This window comes from Hyperolius riggenbachi, chromosome 9 (genome assembly GCF_040937935.1).
Source record: "Hyperolius riggenbachi isolate aHypRig1 chromosome 9, aHypRig1.pri, whole genome shotgun sequence".
Lineage (NCBI taxonomy): Eukaryota > Metazoa > Chordata > Amphibia > Anura > Hyperoliidae > Hyperolius > Hyperolius riggenbachi.
Window position 1 is genome coordinate 34151321 of NC_090654.1, and position 18358 is coordinate 34169678.

The window sequence follows — 18358 nt, forward strand, 5'->3', positions numbered from 1 at the left end:
CTGCAAAGGTGAGAGGGCCAAAGTTCCTCCAGAGCGCTGTAAAAGACTTGTTGCAACTTATCGCAAACGCTTGGTTGCAGTTATTGCTGCTAAGGGTGGCCCAACCAGTTATTAGGTTCAGGGGGCAATTTCTTTTTCACACAGGGCCATGTAGGTTTTGAGCTTTTTTTCTCACTAAATAATAAAAACCATCATTTAAAACTGCATTGTGTGTTCAATTATGTTATCTTTGACTAATAGTTAACGTTTTTTGATAAGCAGAAACATTTAAGTTTGACAAACATGCAAAAGAATAAGAAATCAGGAAGGGGGCAAATAGTTTTTCACACCACTGTACATTTAGCAGGCTTCCACTGTGGTGCAGGGTAAATACTATAAGGACCTCTTTGGAGTTCTATTGCTGTCCGTGACCACCTCAGAGAGAATTTCCTTCATTTCCTGTCTGCGGGCTGGTGCACGCCGAGCGGGTTTTTTGGCGTTTTTGCAGCCGCTTGCGGCTGCAGATACGCTTGGTCAATGTATCTCAATGGGGTGGTTCACACCAGAGCGGGAGGTGTTTTGCTGAAACGCATACTCCCGGGATGAGGCATTTTTTGAATTGCGGAGGCGTTTCTGCCTCCAATGTAAAGTATAGAAAAAACGTAAACTGCTCTGAAAAACAGCAGTTCAGAGCAGTTTTGCAGGCGTTTTTGTTACAGAAGCTGTTTAGTAACAGCTTTACTGTAACAATATATGAAATCTACTACACCAAAAACGTTTCCCAAAACCGCAAAATGCTAGGTGAAATGCTCCAGAAAAATAAGAAAAAGCGTTTCAAAATCTGCTAGCATTTTGCGGATCTGCTAGCGGGTTTTGGTGTGCACCAGGCCTGCGAGAGGGAAAGGTAGGCGAAATCTCCCCAATATGAACAGAGACAGCTGGTAACACCCAAAGGAAGGTTCTCACTCTTTACCTTCCAGCCCAAAATTATATGATATGATAAAAGTTTTCATTCCACATATAACTGCTGAAGAAAATCACTGCTCTGTGTTCTGAGGTTTAGCTAGATGAAACTGTCTAATTAGTTCAGCAGCTGTGAATAGACTTCAGGAGCACTGCCAAGGCAGCTTTCACAAAGTGAAACCAAATTATAAACTTCAGATTTTTGTTTAGGATTTTCAAAAATTGTAATGAAGACATTTTTTGTCCAATAAGGTTATCATGCTGTGGCTAATCTTTTAGACCAGAGGGGAAATTCTGAGTTTAGTTCCACTTTAAAGTGAACCTCTGGGGTAAAAATCTACTCAGCAGAACTGAAAAGGCTTGGTGATTCTTTAACAGTTTCACAGCATCAGAACTTTGTTTTTCTTACCAAAGCATCATTTTTAGCTGCATTTTTATTTAAGCTTCACCCATCAAAGAAAAACAGCCCGGCCTTTTTTTCCCTGATGCTGTGCAGAGCATGATGGGATTGCCTATGTTGTTGTTCATGTTGCCTAGCAACTGAGAGAGGTGCTCAGGACACAGGACAGTTGGAACTGTGTCTCATGCTCCCTGTCACCTCCTTTCAACCAAAAAGATGGCTGCCATCATGAAATCAAACATTTGCCTGTTCTTTTAAAACAGTGTGGGTAAGAGATTATATTACCTATCTATTTTAATTAGCATAACTAATGTAACTTAATGACAGTATGTTTGTTTAGGCTGGAGTTCCTCTTTAAGCATTTTAGCTGGAACAGTCTATTAGATGTGAACAGTTCAACAGTCTCACACGTACCTGTTTGGTTCGACGAGGGGCGGGGCTGCTAGGGGCGCTGGTTTTTGACTGGGCAGGTGGAACCATTAGCAGATCTTGAGGAAGCTCAAAAAGTTCTGGCTGGAGAATTGGGAAAGTCTCATATCTGGGACAAAGAAGATGAATGATGGATAAAGTTTACTTAACCCAAGAGAATAATCGCAACGTGATAAACCAATGGCTCACTTGTACTGGGCTGGTGGTTCTGAGCCATGGGGGTCCTGCGGCACCTCAGCAGGCATGATAAAAACCGTATGTTCACTCCGGTGGGATTCATCCTGCTCGACCAGGTGTAAATCTTCCATCTTCTCACCATCGACCTGAACCTAAAACACCAAGTTCAGAGCTCAGATATCGTATCAGACCAGAGGTGGGTTAAGAAGTCTCAGGAGAAGATTCTAACTAGGCAATCGTTACCTTTTCCACACAGTTATCGAAAAACTCAAGAGAGGCGTGGCGTTCATTAACGAACGAACAGTCTTCAATAAACTGTGAATACATCTGTGTTTTCATCAGCTGGGAGTAGAATTTCTGGTGTGCACGCTCCCGTGACTTCTTGAAACCTGAACAGCAAAAAAACAGATGTTACTACAACAGTCTACCAAGGAGCCCAAAAGTAAACAGGTTCTTCATAATCCATTGATAATAATTAGTGGGTGGAGGCACAAAGAAAGAATAAAACACGTTAAAAACGCTGAGGCTTGATTCACACTTAGATGCGTTGTGTCGAGTTGAGTCAAGTTACATTACGTTGCATCCTGTTAAAAAAAGCATGCGGCAACGCAATGCAACTCATTGCACCGCATCTAATTTGAATCAAGACTCAAATGGACAGGAGGAGGTTGGCTTACCTCTCCGAGTAACAAAGTCAGTTGAGAATAACAAATGAAAGATTTTAATTCCACAAATATGGACAACACGTTTTGCAGGATGACACCGCTTCCTCGGGTTACAAAATGTGTTGCCCATATTCGTGCAAAAAAAAAAAAATCTTAGTTATAGGATGTTCTCGACTGTCACCGGGAGAGGGAAGCCAGCCTGTCTACTCCATTTTACAGTTTTTAATGTGTTTTATTCTGTCTGGGCGCCTCCACCCGCTAACTATCTAGTATCTAGATACTAGATGTTGGAAGGTTGCCTTTTTAGTTTTCTTCGTTTTGAAAGGTTGCCTTGTCATTCTTGCCACAGTTTCCATTACTTTAGGCATACCTAGAGTTCTGTGATCAAATGTAAAAGATGAAGATCGGCACCATCAAAGTGTATTCAGCTCTTCAATTTATTGCAGACACATAGACGTCCTAAGCGATGTTTTGGAGGTGACCCTTTATCAAGTCACTGGCAGAGCTTGATAAAGGGGAGTCACCTCCGAAACGTCGCTTATGCAGTAGCAGGATGTCTATGTGTTTGCAATAAATTGAAGAGCTAAATACACTTGGATGGCACTGGTCTTCATCTTTTAAATTTGATTGTTGGAACCTCCATGCTGTGGGACTCCTAGACCTGGCACATCACACCTTAGAACTGCTGGAGTGCGGTCTATCTTCACTACAACAGAGTTTTGTGAACGGGATGTGATCGCAAAATACTGGCAGTGGAGAAGGGCCCTAAGAACAGAAATCAGTGGACAGAAAGACTCATTCTTGCCTCCAAGTTCCGTCCCATCCATGCCATCTCCATCACGTTTCTACCAGCTCCTACCTTCCACGTTGAAGAGGTTGCTGGAGTCCCGCGTTCGCTCTGAAGGTGCCTGTGTGATGGGCAGCAGGAACGACCGGTACCCTTTAAATAAGCACGCCATGAACCTCAGGAAGGAGGCGCGCACGTCCAATTCCAGCTGCGTCCGCCGACCGTAGATGAGATCGTAATCCTTCAGCAAGAATTCCAGAGATGCCTCCTCCATGGGCTTGTTGTACACTGAGAGGAAACAGACAAACAGGATCTTCACCTGACATCCAGGGTCTACGTCAAAGCATCTCAAGAAACCTGTATGTATTATTATTTGCTATGGGCAGCACAGTGGCGTAGTGGTTAGCACTCTCGCCTTGCATCTCTGGGTCCCTGGATCGAATCACAGCCAGTGCACTATCTGCACAAAGTTTGTATGTTCCCTCTGTGTATGTGTGGGTTTCCTCCGGGCACTCCAGTTTCCTCCCACACCCCAAAAACATACAGATAAGTTAAATAGCTTCCCCTTAAAGGATACCCGAAGTGACATGATGATATAGACGTGCATGTACAGTGCCTAGCACACAAATATGTGCCTTTTTTTCTTTCTCTGTCTGAAAGAGTTAAATATCAGGTATGTAAGTGGTTGACTCAGTCCTGACTCAGACAGGAAGTGACTACAGTGTGATCCTCACTGATAAGAAATTCCAACTATAAAACACTTTCCTAGCAGAAAATGGCTTCTGAGAGCAGGACAGAGATAAAAAGGGGAATTTCTTATCAGTAAGGGTCACACTGTTGTCACTTCTTGTCAGGACTGAGTCAGCCACTTAAATACCTGATGTTTAACTCTTTCAGGCAGAGAAAGAAAAAAAAGGAACACAGCCTAGTTATTTGTGTGCTTGACACTGTACATACACATATCTTATCATGTCACTTCGGGTATCCTTTAAATAGGCCCTAGACTATGATACATGCACCACATGATAAATACATAGACATATGACTATGGTAGGGATTAGATTGTGAGCTCCTCTGAGTACAGATAAGTGACAATATACTCTAAACAGCACTAAGGAAGCTGTAAGTGCTATATAAATACTAAATAATAATATTAGAAACATATCACTTGTTTTCATGTGGTGTAAGTTCATCACTTTTCTATGGAAATTTCACAAACTTACTCTCTCGCGGTTAGTAAAGGACACAGATATAGACCTGGGGCATTACACACATGGTTCAGTAGCATTAAAAACAGAAGGCTAAAACCAGGAGCAACATAAACAGTGGGTGCAGGCCCAGGACAACACAGACATTGGGCAAGACCAGAGAAGGACAAGCAGATGGCACAGATTGGTGGCAATAACTGCAATGTGTACAGTCTTGGAAAGCACAAGCAGTAGGTAAAAACCAAGGACAACACCAATTATGAGCACAGACCAGGGGCAGAGCTCATAGTGGGTACAAATAGGCAACACAAACAGCGGGCACAGGCCATGGACGGTATAGATAATGAGCATAGATCAGGGCAGTGCAAGCAGATGGAGCAGATCAAGGGCAGCACCAATAATGGCTACACAGAGTGGGCAAACACAAACAGTGGGCACAGAACAAGTGAAAACAAACAATGTGCACAGACCAGGGGCAGCACAAAATTAAGGCATGCAGCAGGGAACGCATAAACAGTGGGTACAATGCAGGGGCAGCACAATCAAGAAAAAATGCTAACAGTGGGCACAGACCAGGGGCAGCAAAAATAATGGACACAGACTGGGGGCAACACAAGGGCATGAAGCAAGGGTAACACAAACTGTGGGCACAGACCCGGGGTAACACAAACTGGGCATGAGGCAAGGGTAACACAAACGATGGGCACAGACCAAGGGCAGCACAAGCAGCAGGCACAAGGTAGAGGGATGAGGAGAGGCCTCACTCTCATCCAGCTGCTTGTGGAGGTCACTCAGGGAGTTGCGCAGAACTTTGCAGGGTTTCCGTGGTAACATCTGGTAAGATGGAATTTTCTTCTCCTCACTCCTGTAAGCGAAATGGAAAAATCAGTTCAGAACCCATAACTGACTAGTAACAGGATACAGACACACAACAGAAACACACACAGCAGACACATGTGACAGATATACACACCATAGACACACATGTGACAGGCACACACATAAACAACAGACTCACACACCAGATACAAACACAACAGGCACACACACCTTACTTTGTGTTCTTCCAAATCAAATGTGCATAACTGTTACAGGTCAGGGGGCCAGTAAAGTAAAGCAAGATGCACAGCATATTTGTATCACCCCCCCCCCCCCAAAAAAAAGCAACAACCTGTCCTTAATCCATTTAGATGACAATATAGCATGTCACTTCTTCCCTGTTAAGCAGTCTGCCACATTGTTGATTAGTTGGCTAGATGCTGCTGTGGCTCCTACGGCAAGTTGCAAGCATACTGCCTGCTACTCATCCTCCCCATTCCCCTTTCTATAACATAAGATGGGCCAATCAGCAGTGAGCTTAGCAGTAAAGGTAACCCGCCCCCAATATTCTAAGTATTCCAAGTATTGGCAGCGAAGCACAGGGGTGCAGTAAAATACCACTCCGGGCTCCATCAATGATCTACTTTCCTGCTAGCATCAGTCTCTATGACTGCAGCACCCAGTCTTGTCACATAACCCACATTACAAGAGGGGACTGCATTCATGGATGAGGACATTACGAAGAACGTAGATCATCGGAGAAGCCTGGAGAGGTGAATTACTTTTCTCCAGCGCTCCACTGCCGGTACTCTTGCACAGGACAAAAGGAAAACCTAGAGAAATGCACCCTGTGTGTATTTAGAGAGTTTAGCCTGTTTAATCCCCCCATCTGTGTCTACTCATAAGATGTAATTTGATCTCTTCCCTGTGTCACATGACTGCCCATGGCAGACAAGCAGATAAGCTCGTTTGAAAGCACAGGCTGTAAACAATATGTCTGCTTCCATGAATCAGGCAGTAGAAACATTACAGACTTATTGCAGGATTGTTATCAGCTGTAACAAAGAAATGTTTTTAGTTTAAAGGTTATTATGTGGTTGCGTATCTTTTAGAGCAGAGAGGAGTTCTGCGTTCAGGTCTGCTTTAAAGAGAATCTGTATTGTTAAAATCACACAAAAGTAAACATACCAGTGCGTTAGGGGACATCTCCTATTACCCTCTGTCACAATTTCGCCGCTCCCCGCCGCATTAAAAGTGGTTAAAAACAGTTTTAACCACTTCCGGATTCTCGGAGCGTATATACACGCCCCTGAATCCTGAAGTGTATTCCAGTTCCCGGAGGGTGTCTCCGTGAACACCCTGCGAGCCGATCTGCGGCTCGCAGGGTAAATGTAAACACACGGGGAAGACCTTCCCCGGTGTTTACATGTATACGGCGCTGCTGCGGTGATTGGCCGGGGATCACCGGCATCTGATAGGCTAAAGCCTATCCCATCAGGCGCAGGACGGAAATCCGTCCTGCGCCGCTCACAGGGGGAGGGAGAGGGAGGGAAGGGGAAGGAGGCCAGGAAGCGCTGCGGAGGAGGGCTTTGAAGAGCCCCCCCCCCCCCCCCGCAAGCGCAAGCAGCCGGCGGCAATCAGAACCCCCCAGCAGGACATCCCCCTAGTGGGGAAAAAAGGGGGGAAGTCTGATCGGCCTGGCTGCTAGCTGATCGGTGCTGCGGGCTGGAGAGCCCACGCAGCACCGATCAGCACAAAATAGCGTGGTAGGGAAGTGGTTAAAAAGTTTGTTTATAAACAAACAAAATGGCCACCAAAACAGGAAATAGGTTGATGTACAGTATGTCCACACATAGAAAATACATCCAAACACAAGCAGGCTGTATACACCCTTCCTTTTGAATCTCATTTGTGTGTTTCTTTCCCCCTGCATCTCTCATGCACTGAAGTTTCAGGCTGCTCTTTTCTTCCTGCTAACAGCTTTGCCCTTGTCTGTAATTCCTCACTATGTGAAAGCCCAGCCAGCTCAGAGGACGATTTATCCAGCTTGTAAAAGATAAGAAAGAAAGAGAGAAGATGCCCTAATCTAAATAATACACAGGCAGTGTGCATAGAGGGGCCTGGAAGGGGGAGTTCATAGCAGAACCACAACACTGAAGAACTTGGCAGCCTTCCAGACACAGGCTGACAAGTCTGACAGGGGAAAGATACATTGATTTATTACAGAGACTGTGATAGTACAAAGTGCTGCAGTAAGCCAGAACACATTAGAATAGCTTTTGGAACTTGTAGGATGATAAAAAACAGGATGCAATTTTTTGTTACGGAGTCTCTTTAAAGCCGGCTAAGACCACCGGATCCCCCCCACCCCACCCCCTTGGCTATGGGCCACATAGAAGCCACTATGGCAGTTATGGTAGTTCTGTACACCACTGGGTACAGATAGAGGAAATCTGGTTAAAGGATGTCCTAATGGAGCCCATAAAAGGTATAATTATTCCATGAGTGATTGACACCACCAGACTCCATCTGCAAGTCAGTCATTAGCTGCACTAACCCTTTCATTGTAAACATACATTCAGTCCAGAAATCTTACTGGAAGAGAGTGTTGGTGTCCAGGTCAACGCAGAGGACATCCTGAGGAGGGTCGTGGAGGTCAAAGTAGCTGGAGTGAATGCCCACGATGAATGGCACTGGGGCACAGAGCACATCAGAGAGAGATAGCGGGCACAGAGGGATATAGGGGCACTGCCATCGCAGGGGGAAGATAATCTGCAGAGAAAACAAGCAGGTGAGTAATATGTTGGCGCTTTATAAATACAATAAATAAAAAAAAGAAAGAAATATACAGCCCTTCTACGTGTGGAAAAACAATTCAGTTATTAATAAGCTTGTGTCCGGATCTCTGGACATTGAGAATAGACTTCATTAGACTGACCAACACAATTCATTTGGATAGAACTTAGAATATTAGAAGATCATTTAAAGATCCTTGCATATTTGGCCAGCTTTGCTTATCTCTACATTTATCTATATAGCAAACTGCTGCATCTCCAAAAACTATATTTTATGAACAGATTCTCATTAAGGGAATCTAAAGTGAGAGGGATATGGAGGCTGCCATATTTATTTCCTTTTAAAGGGATACTGTAGGGGAGTCGGGGGAAAATGAGTTGAACTTACCCGGGGCTTCTAATGGTCCCCCGCAGACATCCTGTGCCCGCGCAGCCATTCCCCAATGCTCCGACCCCGCCTCCGGTTCACTTCTGGAATTTCTGACTTTAAAGTCAGAAAACCCCTGCGCCTGCGTTGCCGTGTCCTCGCTTCCCCTGAGGTCACCAGGAGCGCATGGCGCAGACACAGACCATACTGGGCCTGCGCAGTACACTCCTGGTGACATCAGCGGGAACGAGGACACGGGTCGGCAACGCAGGCGCAGGGGTTTTCTGACTTTAAAGTCGGAAATTCCAGAAATGAGCCTGAGGCGGGGCCGGAGCATCGGTAAGTGGCTGCGCCAACACAGGATGTCTGCGGGGGTCCATTACAAGCCACGGGTAAGTTCAACTCATTTTCCCCCGACCCCCCTACAGTATTCCTTTAAGCAATGCCAGTTGTCCAGCCCCATACAGGCTCCCTCGCTGTCCTCCTAGGCTTCTCCGTTGTCCCGTGGTCAGCTTCGGTAATGATGGAGTGCGACTGGTAGAATTTCAGAAGCTGACCATGGGACAACGGAGATACCTAGGAGGATGGCGAGGAAGCCTTCGGCCTGCATGGGGCTAGAGGTAGCACCAGGTAAGTATACATTTTTCAGAACTGTTCTTCTCGGACTTTAAAGTCAACCTGAGATTGGCAGAAATAAAAAATGTATACATACCATTACCTGGGACTTCCTTCCAGCCCCCTCTGGCCTGACTGCTCCCTCACTGCTGTCCTTCACTGCCTGTAGCCTCTGGAACTGGCCCCGGTAAGTTAACGCAGGCGCAGTCTAGCTGTGCGCGCTCCCCCATCACGCTCCTGTGGCTGGGAACATTCTGCATTTGCGCAGTGCTACTGTGCAGGCAAACAACGAGCGCGTGTACACGGCCAGGCCACGCATGCACAGTATGCCCCGAGCCAGAGGACGTTCTGGGGCAATTTGTGGAATCTGCAGGCAGCGGAGGACGGTGGTGAGGGAGCGTTCAGGCCGGAGGGGGCTGGAGGAAGTCCCAGACATGTATAACATTTTTATTTCTGCCCATCTTAGGTTCTCTTTAAAGGGAATCAGAGAGGAACGTTAAGAAAAAATAGAACAAGCTTTTATACATATCTGGGGCTTCTTCCAGCCCCATAAGCCTGGATCACTCCCACGCCGCCATCCTCCGCTTCCTCTATCGCCGGTACCGGGTCCCGTCACTTCCGGCGGACGCGGCCAATTATCCGCATCACAGGGGCTCCCTCCATACCCGTACGCATGAGGCTGCGCAGTAGGCAGCCTCATGCGTACGTATATGGAGGGAGCCCCGTGTGATGCGGACATTTGGCCGCGTCTGCCTGCCGACTGGCCGACTCGCGGCAATGACGGGACCTGGTACCGGCGGATCCAGGCAGCAGAGGACGGCGGCGTGGGAGCGATCCGTGCGTATGGGGCTGGAGGAAGCCCCAGGTATGTATAGAAGCTTCCCCCCAACCTTTCTGGTTCCCTTTAAGGCAGTCTACAGTGCATGGTTCAATAAACTCCAGCTCTCCATAGTCCCTGTGATATGTTTCAGCAGAGTCTTCTGTTGTGTAATGCCTGACTGATGCAATTGTTCTAACCTTTCCCAAACATACCAAAATCTAGAGAAAATAAGTTTTGTGTGAAGTCCTACTTTAAAGTCATATGAAACCCTGCATTTTTTCTTTGCTCTAAAAGATTATTTACAGCATATTATATACTATCACCAGTTTTTTTTTACTAGAACAGCATTCAACTAGTTAAACACAGGACTTCCAAGCTCCCTGCAAGGAAAGCTGGACACGAACTTGAGATAACATTATCTTCTGTTTACTTAAAGAGAACCCGAGGTGTGTTTAAAGAATGTTATCTGCATACAGAGGCTGGATCTGCCTATACAGCCCAGCCTCTGTTGCTATCCCAAACCCCACTAAGGCCCCCCTGCACTCTGCAATCCCTCATAAATCACAGCTGTGCTGTGAGGCTGTGTTTACATCTGTAGTGTCAGTCTCAGCTGCTCCCCCGCCTCCTGCATAGCTCCGGTCCTTACCCCCGTCCCTTCCCTCCAATCAGCAGGGAGGGAAGGGATGCAGGCGGGGACTGGAGTTCTGCAGGAGGCGGGGAGAGCAGCAGACTGACACTATAGAGATAAACACAGCCAGCTCTGACAAGCTGTTTGTCAGCAGCGCTGGCTGTGATTTATGAGGGATTGCAGAGTGCAGGAGGACCTTAGGGGGGTTTGGGATAGCAACAGAGGCTGGGCTGTATAGGCAGATCCAGCCTCTGTATGCAGATAATATTCTTCAAACGCACCTCGGGTTCTCTTTAATTGTATCAAGTGAGGAATGTAAACACTTCTCTGACCGTGCAGACACTCCAGAACACAGGCAGATACTCAGAAAGCATTTCTGGGACATTACAATATGAATACACCAGGTAAGAATCAAATGCAATTGCACCTCTCAGAGCAAGAAAATTGTACTTTGGGAACTTGTAATTTCTAAATGAATAATAATACTTATGCACAAAAGCAAATATGTTAACTGTATGGGTTATAAAAAGTAGGAAAACATGTTTTTATTGAATATTAGAGAGAGTTTTATGCCGCTTTAATAAAGGCAGAGAAAAAGTGTGAAGACACTCACAGACACGAGGGCCTCGCACACGCTGGTCATGACGTCCGGTCTCTGGGAGTGGACCAGAACTTTCTGCTCAGTGAGGACTGCGAGGAGTAGTGTCACCGCATTCTCCGGGCCCAGATTCTGCAGTAACGTCACATAGCTGGCCCCACTGCAAGACAACATGGCAGACGTTATAGAAAGTGACGTGGCTGACATTACAGGAAGTGACACGGCAGACATTACAGGAAGTGACACGGCTGACATTACAAAAAATGATGGCACACATTTCTTTGATCCAAAAATCACTTTTACAGACATACTTTTCTCTTACTAAGTTTGAACTTTAGACTAGAGTACTCAATTTATCACACAGAAAAAAAACAAAAACAAAAAATAATGCTCACAAGGATGTAACCACTGGGAAGTAATTTGTCTTACATATTTTTAATAAAGTGATCTATGCAGTGGAGGCTCCAGCTTCAAATTATTATTTTTTTTTTTTGGGGGGGGAGGGAGGCACCAAGGGGGCACAATGGCTGGCTGGTGGGGCCCATTTGGGTGATCAAAATCGATGGTTGTATGGGAAACTTTACATATTATTTGACTAACTCAGGCTATAAAATTAAGGTTAACGAGTTCACCAATGATAGGAGCCAAATGTAAACTTCAGAAACAGAACTCAGAGGCTTTCGAGCTGAGCAGATTGTCCAAATGATGGTGCTATTATTGAAGAAAAGTTACCTACAGATGTATTTGGCTGGTTGGCTGGCATGCTTTAAACCTTACTTGCTAGCAAGCTGCTTCAGTGTGGACGGATCACAGACAAATCACCAGCCCCCAGCCTGTGTCTCACGACTCTACAAGCCAGGAAAGGGGGAAGAGGGAGAGAAAGTGTGTGTGTGTGTGTGTGTGTGTGTGTGTGTGTGTGTGTGTGTGTGTGTGTGTGTGTGTGTGTGTGTGTGTGTGTGTGTGTGTGTGTGTGTGTGTGTGTGTGTGTGTGTGTGTGTGTGTGTGTGTGTGTGTGTGTGTGTGTGTGTGTGTGTGTGTGTGTGTGTGTGTGTGTTTTTCTTACATACCCTATCCTGTTCAGTGTATACTGCTAGAGCTTGAAAACAGTTAACTGTATGTTACAGAGGAGGGGGGGGGGGGGGGGGGGTTGGTACTCAGTGATTCCCTGGGGTGCCCAGTGCCTAGGCACAGTGATTCCCTGGGGGGCCCAGTGCCACATTGTAGCGCCACCACTGGATCTATGTGGTTGATATCTCTGCAGACCCACTAGCGGTTCACTTACCTGAGGGGGAGGGGTGAAGAGACAGGCTGGCACAGGAGGACATTGTCATATGGAGACATCTGAGTTAGAAGAGGACACATTATTTAAATAACACACTTAAAGGACAACAATCAAAGAAAACGTTTTTTTTCTCAGGATGCTATTATTAAATAGGAATGACTTTGTACTAAAAACAATGTAGTTTTAAAAATAAATGAGTGGCCCCTCTAACCCCCTCTATACCTGCAGAACACTGTACCATTAATAGCACTGATGGTGTCTGAGGGCAGAGGAGCCCACGGCTGCATTTATCTCATTTCTTTATTTTCTGATGAGGTTACACACTAGCTGTGATTGTGCGCGTTTTGCCACAGATGGAAAACGGTCACGATTTTACAGGCTGTTGAAGTCAATAGTCTAACTCAAGAAATGCTCGTTGTGTTTTTTGTTCGTGATTTTCCACGTTTTTAAATCGCACGGTTTTACGCTTTTTCTCATACAACGCACGCATTCGCAATGACATTTTATACAGCCACAAATAAAAAATATCGGATAGATTGTGGTAAAACGTTAGCGAAAAACATGATCGCAAATGCTGTCAGAGACAGAGGAATCGCAGGGGAAGACCAGCCCTGCAAGTGTGTTGCCTCCCTAAGTCACTGACCCAGAATCTGCATGCAGATCAGATGCTGTGACTCTCATGCGACTCCACTGTAGTAAAAGGAGTTACAGCTTCTAGCAAAACAAACAACACTCTGCACCTCTTTTCTTCTGTCTCAGAGGTGCCGAGTGTTGTTTGTTTTGCTAGATGCTGTAACTCCTTTTTCTATTGCCTGAGGAAGCGGGCGCTGACCTGTGAAACGCGTTGCTTTGTTTTATCTGGAGTTCGTTAATAAATAGACTTAATGTACAGTCGTGTTGTGTCTGCTTGGAGGAGGTAAGTCCACCTTTGCCTCCTCTAATTACCAAATTTTTGGCTTTTAAGCTCTTTTAAAACCCTTTTTATCCTTTTGGCGCCTCTGTTCTCTCCTATATAATACTGTATCCTCCCTGGGTGGAGGGTTGCGACCCTTTTCTACTATCTACAGAGAGCGACTTCTTATTCCTGAGTGGGGTCAGGAAAATCTCCCCACCTGCCTTTACAGTGGTTGCCTATTGGTGACCCATGCTTGTGAGTATAACAACTATTACTCTTTGTCATTATCCCCTTTGTCAATACATACTACACTATTGGGGCTCTTGGTGTTCCTCTGTTTATCTCGTTTGTTAGTCTGAGCCAAGGAGAGAGTTGGTTGAAGCCATTGGTCTCAATTCACTAAGCTTATCTCCTGTCTTTAATAACTCTTCTAGAGTTGTCACCATGGTGATAAGGCATGTAGTATTCAGGAAACATTTTACCTCAGGCAAACCTAAAGTTAACTCTTCTGTCTTTAAAGAGACTCTGTAACATTAAAAAGATCCCCTGGGGGGTACTCACCTCGGGTGGGGGAAGCCTCCGGATCCTAATGAGGCTTCCCACGCCGTCCTCTGTCCCACGGGGGTCTCGCCGCAGCCCTCCGAACAGCCGGCGACTGTGCCGACTGTCAGTTCAATATTTACCTTTGCTGGCTCCAGCGGGGGCGCTGTGGCGACTTTCTGCACGGAAATAGACGGAAATACCCGATCTCCGTCGGGTCCGCTCTACTGCGCAGGCGCCGGAAACTTGCGCCTGCGCAGTAGAGCAGACCCGACGGTGATCGGGTATTTCCGCCTACTTCGGCGCCGAGAGGCATCAGAGCGCCTGCGCAGGAGCCAGGAAGGTAAATATTGCGTCACGGCTGTACGGAGGGCTACAGCGAGACCCCCGAGGGACGCAGGACGGCGTGGGAAGCCTCATTAGGATCCTGAGGCTTCCCCCACCCGAGGTGAGTACCCCCCAGGGGCCGTTTTGTCGTTACAGTTCCTCTTTAAGTTAACTCTTCAATCCTGAAAATAACTCCAGAGTTAAAGACAGGCTGTTTATTAACTGCATGTGAAAATAACTACAGGGGAGGTAAATTAACTACAGAGGAGGTAAAATAACTAAAGAGGAGGTAACTTAACTACAGAGGAGGTAACTTAAGGAATGAAGAGATAAGATAACTCTCTCTTATGTGGAGGTAAGTTTTCTCTTGCCTTATTATCTCCAGCATGATCTTAGTGAATTGAGGCCAAAGTCTGGCCAAATGTATTCTGGCAGCCTTGGCTACAGGTTGGGCCAGTCGATGTTGGGGATATTTGCAGCCAGTTGATGGCCTAATAGGAGAAGGAGTGGATCAGGGGGCAGAGACTTCTCCAGGGCCGAATTTATAAGGGTTGCAGATTTTTTTAGGATTTGTATCAGTTGTAGCAAAGAAATGTTTTTGTTTAAAGGTTATTATGCTGTTGCGTATCTTTTAGCACAGAGAGAACGTTCTGAGTTCGGGTCCACTTTAATAATACAGAAATTGCATTGCAAGCTGTTAGTGGAAACTAACATCCTCCAAGTGGTAGACAGGTTGTATGTGTGCTCATTGTGTATTTGTATCCCATGAGTGGGGTCTGCACTTTTTTGCAGGTAAGCATTCATCTGTTTTTAAGTAGCGCTGTTCATTTCTTTGCTATGTTTGATTTAATTCTGGTCAGCTGCTCCCACTTGTTAGTTTCTCTTTGGTGTATATGCAGAGCCTCTGTTTGGGGTCAAGGTGCGTTTGTAGTTCCTGGGGGGGCTCAGCGCATCTCTGAGCCGAGGCCATTCAGAGGCGGCCTGGTGATGCGCTGATCCCACTTTTTCTGCGCAATTCTTAATTTTACTGGTAGCGCGCCCAGGCTATGCATATGCATAGGTAGGATTTAGTTAGTGTTAGGTCCCCTCCCATGGAGGAAAGACTTCTTCGACAGTGGGAGGGACGAGTACCTAACAAATTGCATTGCAAGCTGTTAGTGGAAACTAACATCCTCCAAGTGGTAGACAGGTTGTATGTGTGCTCATTGTGTATTTGTATCCCATGAGTGGGGTCTGCACTTTTTTGCAGGTAAGCATTCATCTGTTTTTAAGTAGCGCTGTTCATTTCTTTGCTATAATAATACAGAAATGTTTACCCAAGCAGCTTGGGGAGACCCTAAATTACTAGGAAAGTATAGAGGACTAAAAGAGAACGAAAAGCAATCCTACTAAAAAAGCATTGTGCTTTCCGGTCTCTTTTAGTCCCCTATACTTTCCTAGTAGTTTTGGGTCACCTTAAAGAGGCACTTAAGCCAGAAAAAAAAATGAGTTTTACTCACCTGGGGCTTCTACCAGCCCCCTGCAGCAGTTCTGTGCCCTCGCAGCCACTCACTAATCCTCTGGTCCCCCGCTGCCAGCTAGTTTTGTTTTTGCCGACAGGCCCGTCAGGACTGGCCACGCGTAGCTTTTTCCGCATTCCCGACTGTAATTAGCGCTATTGCGGGCCGCAATGCGTACAAAAATATGCGTTGCCGCATTACGCACGCATAGATATGCGGCAATGCGTATTTTTGTACGCGTTGCGGCCCGCAATAGCGCTAATTACAGTCGGGAATGCAAAAAAAGCTACGCGTGGCCAGTCCTGACGGGCCTGTCGGCAAAAACGAAACTAGCTGGCAGCGGGGGACCAGAGGATTAGTGAGTGACTGCGAGGGCACAGGACTGCTGCAGGGGGCTGGTAGAAGCCCCAGGTGAGTATAACTCATTTTTTTTTTTCTGGCTTAAGGTTCACTTTAAGTATTCTGATGTACTAGACCAATCCCCTATCCCATAGAGCCATATCAATCCCTGCCATGCACTGAGGAGGACCAACAGTCAGAAACAGGCTGTCTGCATGTTGGGTTGATGTGGCTCTGTAAAATGTAAAGCTATAGGCGTGCTATACACCAGCGGTTCTGGATGTAAGCCTGGCTTAAGGGCATAAAGAGATAATTGGCATATTCAGCAGTGGTGCATTGTGGGTAACCAGTTACACATTTAAATCAGAAATATCACAAATACCTTCTGTTTTAAGAAGGCAAATCACACAGAAAGGCTTAGAAAACACGTTGCATTGCTGAGATACCGAAGATTCTTCCAAAGGGAACCACTTACAGTGGGTTGCAAAAGTATTCGGCCCCCTTGAAGTTTTCCACATTTTGTCACATTACTGCCACAAACATGCATCAATTTTATTGAAATTCCACGTGAAAGACCAATACAAAGTGGTGTACATGTGAGAAGTGGATCGAAAATCATACATCATTCCAAACATTTTTTACAAATAAATAACTGCAAAGTGGGGTGTGCATAATTATTCGGCCCCCTGAGTCAATACTTTGTAGAACCACCTTTTGCTGCAATTACAGCTGCCAGTCTTAGGGTATGTCTCTACCAGCTTTGCACATCTAGAGACTGAAATCATTGCCCATTCTTCTTTGCAAAACAGCTCCAGCTCAGTCAGATTAGATGGACAGCGTTTGTAAACAGCAGTTTTCAGATCTTGCCACAGATTCTCGATTGGATATAGATCTGGACTTTGACTGGGCCATTCTAACACATAGATATGTTTTGTTTTAAACCATTCCATTGTTGCCCTGGCTTTATGTTTAGGGTCGTTGTCCTGCTGGAAGGTGAACCTCCACCCCAGTCTCAAGTCTTTTGCAGTCTCCAAGAGGTTTTCTTCCACGTTTGCCCTGTATTTGGCTCCATCCATCTTCCCATCAACTCTGACCAGCTTCCCTGTCCCTGCTGAAGAGAAGCACCCCCAGAGCATGATGCTGCCACCACCATATTTGACAATGGGAATGGTGTGTTCAGAGTGATGTGCAGTGTTAGTTTTCCGCCACACATAGCAATTTGCATTTTGGCCAAAAAGTTCCATTTTGGTCTCATCTGACCAGAGCACCTTCTTCCACATGGTTGCTGTGTCCCCCACATGGCTTGTGGCAAACTGCAAACAGGACTTTTGATGCTTTCTCTTAACAATGGCTTTCTTCTTGCCACTCTTCCATAAAGACCAACTTTGTGCAGTGCATGACTAATAGTTGTGCTATGGACAGAGTCTCCCACCTGAGCTGTAGATCTCTGCAGCTTGTCCAGAGTCACCATGGGCCTCTTGACTGTATTTCTGATCAGCGCTCTCCTTGTTCGGCCTGTGAGTTTAGGTGGATGGCCTTGTCTTGGTAGGTTTACAGTTGTGCCATACTCCTTCCATTTCTGAATGATCGCTTGAACAGTGTTCCGTGGGATGTTCAAGGCTTTGGAAATCTTTTTGTAGCCTAAGCCTGCTTTAAATTTCTCAATAACTTGATCCTTGACCTGTCTTGTGTGTTCTTTGGACTTCAAGGTGTTGTTGCTCCCAGTGTTCTCTTAGACAACCTCTGAGGCCCTCACAGAGCAGCTGTATTTGTACTGACATTAGATTACACACAGGTGCACTCTATTTAGTCATTAGCACTCATCAGGCAATGTCTATAGGCAACTGACTGCACTCAGATCAAAGGGGGCCGAATAATTATGCACACACCACTTTGCAGTTATTTATTTGTAAAAAATGTTTGGAATCATGTATGATTTTCGTTCCACTCAAGTGTACACCACTTTGTGTTGGTCCTTCATGTGGAATTCCAATAAAATTGATTCATGTTTGTGGCAATAATATGACAAAATGTGGAAAACTTCAAGGGGGCCGAATACTTTTGCAAGCCACTGTATATTATACCTACTGAACTCTATAAGATGGTATATTTCTTTCTACACCACTCTCTCTAATAAATTCCTTTAGAACTTTGATTGTAGATTATAAATCTGTTCTATTCTACTTTGCTCACAAATTCCTTAGATGAAACATTCTCTGTTAGATT

The 18358-nt window shown here is 45.7% G+C and overlaps 1 protein-coding gene across 7 annotated transcripts in view; it reads right to left on the reverse strand.

The window, feature by feature from the left end:
* The window catches only part of DENND4B (DENN domain containing 4B), an 86679-nt gene that overhangs the window by 31401 nt on the left and 36920 nt on the right, over window positions 1-18358 (reverse strand). For all 7 annotated transcript variants that reach the window (XM_068252435.1, XM_068252442.1, XM_068252437.1 and 4 more), the window contains 8 exons: window positions 12533-12591; window positions 11266-11410; window positions 8024-8199; window positions 5373-5473; window positions 3473-3688; window positions 2192-2337; window positions 1961-2100; window positions 1757-1880 (listed from right to left, as the gene is read on the reverse strand). In XM_068252435.1, coding sequence (XP_068108536.1) covers window positions 1757-1880; window positions 1961-2100; window positions 2192-2337; window positions 3473-3688; window positions 5373-5473; window positions 8024-8199; window positions 11266-11410; window positions 12533-12591 — 1107 coding nt within the window. The remainder of the gene's footprint in view (window positions 1-1756; window positions 1881-1960; window positions 2101-2191; window positions 2338-3472; window positions 3689-5372; window positions 5474-8023; window positions 8200-11265; window positions 11411-12532; window positions 12592-18358) is intronic.